Source organism: Otolemur garnettii, unplaced genomic scaffold (assembly GCF_000181295.1).
Source record: "Otolemur garnettii isolate 467f Iridium unplaced genomic scaffold, OtoGar3 scaffold00099, whole genome shotgun sequence".
NCBI lineage: Eukaryota > Metazoa > Chordata > Mammalia > Primates > Galagidae > Otolemur > Otolemur garnettii.
The window spans coordinates 2,744,195-2,747,943 of record NW_003852494.1 but is presented as its reverse complement, the minus strand read 5'-3'; the positions used below and the strand labels follow the sequence as shown (position 1 = coordinate 2,747,943).

The 3,749-nt window shown below is 39.9% G+C and overlaps 1 protein-coding gene across 1 annotated transcript in view; it reads left to right on the top strand.

The window, feature by feature from the left end:
- The window catches only part of CLIP1 (CAP-Gly domain containing linker protein 1), a 107,343-nt gene that overhangs the window by 38,191 nt on the left and 65,403 nt on the right, over window positions 1-3,749 (top strand). The window contains exons 11-13 of the mRNA XM_023516840.1: window positions 563-620; window positions 1,148-1,231; window positions 2,366-2,522. Coding sequence (XP_023372608.1) covers window positions 563-620; window positions 1,148-1,231; window positions 2,366-2,522 — 299 coding nt within the window. The remainder of the gene's footprint in view (window positions 1-562; window positions 621-1,147; window positions 1,232-2,365; window positions 2,523-3,749) is intronic.

Here is a 3,749-nt window from a genome sequence, read left to right as displayed (position 1 = left end):
TTTTTTTTTTTTTTTCCCCGGCTGTAGTTGTCATTGTTTGGCAGGCTTGGGCTGGGTTTGAACCCACTAGCTCTGGTGTGTGTGGCTGGTACTCTAGCTCCTGAGCAATGAGCGCTAAGCCTAAGTATGTTAGTTGTTTTTTTTTTGTTTGTTTGTTTTTGTTTTTGTTTTTTGAGACAGAGCCTCAAGCTGCCCCCCTGGGTAGAATGCTGTGGCATCACAGCTCACAGCAACCTCCAACTCCTGGGCTCAAGCAAGTCTTCTGCCTCAGCCTCCCAAGTAGCTAGGACCACAGGTGCCTGCCACAATGCCTGGCTATTTTTTGGTTGTACCTGTCATTGTTGTTTGGTGGGCCTGGGCTGGATTCGAACCTGTCACCTTAGGTGTATGTGGCTGGCACCTTAGCCACTTGAGCCACAGGCACCAAGCCAAGTATGTTAGTTTTAATAAAACAAGACCAGTAATAAAAAAGGAGTTAGCATTATAGTTATAATTGATAGAAACTTTTATCTTTATAATTTGAAATCTTTCTATTCTGAATATCTAATTCTTTTTTCTTTAGAAAGAAAAATTTGCTGATGCTTCAGAGGAGGCGGTCTCTGTTCAAAGAAATATGCAAGGTATGTCTTACTAAAGGGTGAGTAGATCATTAGAGAATATCATGCACTCAGGCTGGAGCCAGCCTCTGGAGTACTCAGAATAGATGCTGCCTATAGTCTGATTTCTCTATCCTGAAATTCCTGTAGTGCCTGGAAATACTGAATTTCACTAGCTTTCCGAAAAGCCTCTAACTCCCAACTAATCTTTTCTCCTTTGACATTAAGCTTGTTCTATATTAAAATGTAAGTATTCCTAGGAAAAGTATTATGTTATTTAAGCTTTTGTCATCGATAGCTTTACCAAGCTTTACTTAGAAGGAGAAGAGAGATGAGTGGGAAAGGCATGCCTGGTCCTGCCTAATGTACAGATTTGAGAAGCAAAGGAAGGCTGCACACCTGCTTCCTGTGGTTTCTATAATGGGACTTTATAGTATTCTTGTCTTCTCAAGTTTCACAGGTATATGATTTGATTGGGTTGTAAGACACCCAAGCTCTAGATGGATTATTAAATATGAAGCATACTAAACTTTTAACTTTATCCTAAATAGAAACTGTAAATAAGTTACACCAAAAGGAAGAAGAGTTTAATATGCTGTCTTCTGAATTGGAGAAGTTGAGAGAAAATTTAACAGGTAAGATGATGTCTCTGGTTACCAAACATTAAATGCAGTGGGTTTCCCAGGATTTGACACAGCTATAGAATGTTACATATCTACTATGTTCCTCTTCTCTCATGATGGTGAATATAACACAATGAAATACTTCTTTAAAGTCTGTAACTTTCAGCAAGTCCTCTTTGCTCTGTTTTCAAAAGAGCCAGAATCAACCACCTCGTACCCAGTCCCTCCACTGTCCTTGCTTCAAACCAATGAATTTCTTTCTTTCTTTTTTTTTGAGACAGAGCCTCAAGCTGTCCCCCTGGGTACAGTGCTATGGCATCACAGCTCACAGCAACCTCCAACTCCTGGGCTCAAGAGAGTCTCCTGCCTTTGCCTCCCAAGTAGCTGGAACCACGGGAGCCCATCACAACGCCTGGCTATTTTTTGGTTGCAGCTGTCATTGTTGTTTGGCAGGCCTGAGCTGGATTCGAACCCGCCACCTTATGTGTATGTGGCTGGCGCCTTAGCCACTTGAGCCACAGGCGCCGAGCCAATGAATATCTTTCATCCGAACTATCATGACAGCTGTCCACCCAGGCTTGCTGCTCTGCCCTTGCCCACTTCAGTCTGTTCACAACACAGTAGCCAGAGCAGTCCTTTTAACAGGAAATCTGATGGTGTTGCTTCTTTGCTCAAAATTATCCAGCACTCCCATCCTACTCAGAACTGTGGTTCTTACCAGACCCATTACCTCTTGGATTTCATCTCAGACCACCTTCCCCTTGCTTATTGCACTCCAGCCCTATTGGCCTCCTTGCAAATACTTTGGACATGTCAGGCACATTCCTGCCCAGAGACTTTGCACTCTCCCCTTTTCCCTCACATCCTTCAGGCTTTACTTGAATGTCACCATCTTAGAGAGGCCCCATCTAGGATTTTAACCTCCTTCCCAGCTCCTTTCCCTGCCTTTATTTACTTTTCCTCTTAGCACTTATCACTCTTTATTATACTATCCTTTTCTTTATCTTGTTTGTCTGTTGTCTTTGCTATAATGTGATTTTCATGAGGGCAGGGATTACCATATGAATATTACCAGGGCTAGGATGGTTTAAGTTTTTGTTGATTATATAACACAGTAGTGCTATTCTTTTTTCCATATGTATTTAGATATGGAGGCAAAATTTAGAGAGAGAAATGAAAGAGAAGAACAGTTGATAAAGGCAAAGGAAAAATTGGAAAATGATATTGTAGAAATAATGAAGATGTCAGGAGATAATTCTTCTCAGCTGACAAAAATGAATGATGAATTACGTCTAAAAGAAAGGTATGTATGAATACGTTAATAAGTGTGCTATGTTAGGTTGGGCTCTGAAGCAACATCTAGGTGAGAGGGGAGACAGAACATTCAGGATTATTATGCTTAAAGTTTCTTGTCTTTGTTCTTTTTTATTATTACCTCATTATGTCCTTGAATCAACTGTTTAACTTTCTAAAATGGGTTTTATGATTCTGACCTGTCAAGAAGGACAGAGTTAAAGAATACAGTATTATTTATAGACTTTCTGATGACTTATGAAGAGAAAGTAGTAGTTTACCAGTGGCAATAACATCTTTTACAGATAGTTAAAAATATTTTTAACTTATTTAAATATAATGGTGAGTAATATTTATTAAGTGCTGACTGTGTGCCTGGCACTGTGCTTTACATAGAGTATATGGAGTATATTTTCTGATTCTTAACTGTAATCTTATGAGGTGAGTTTAGCATTATTCACATTTTAAAGAAAAAGAAGCTGGGTCTTATTGCGGTTAAGTAACTTCTCTGCTTGCCTGAGGTTCCAGATCTGGGAATTCTGGTACCAGAGTCTTTGCTGGGTTTTGTCTTGTTTTGTCCTAAGTAGAGTACAGTGGAATTGGCCTAGCTCACTGCAACCTCACACTCCTGGGTTCAAAGAATCCTCCTGCCTCAGCATCGTAAGTAGCAGGGACTATATAGGTGTCATGATACTGGCTAATTTTTCTGTTTTTAGTAGAGACAGGATCTTGCTCTTGCTCAGGCTGGTCTTGAACTCCTGACCTTAAACAGTCCTCCTGCCTTGGCCTCCCAGAATGCTAAGATTATAGGAGTGAGCTGCTATACCTGGTCTCTTGTAGTTCTTACTATATTGTACTTCCTTAGTGCTACAGTTTTGCTGTTTTTCAATCTTAACTGCTGTTCTTGTCTTCATTGTGAGGATCTTGTTGCTTTGATTTTTTTCTTTTAAGAGCAAGAGTATGAAAATCAGATGTTTTCATCTATAAGTTAAAAACTTTTAGAGGACATTTTATGGGTCATTAGAATTCTACTTTTTGAAGTATTACTACTTGCAAAGTTGCGTGTGTATCCAGCTATTCACCCATATGCAATTCTGAGTCATGGGTGATTGGTGATAGGCCTTGATCAGGCAGCTCTGATCAAACTTACTGTGAGGCAGGTGCAACTACACAGGTGGTTGTGGTGCAGTACTCTCAAGAAATTCCACTTCTGTAGGTTTTTTTTTTTTTTTTTTTT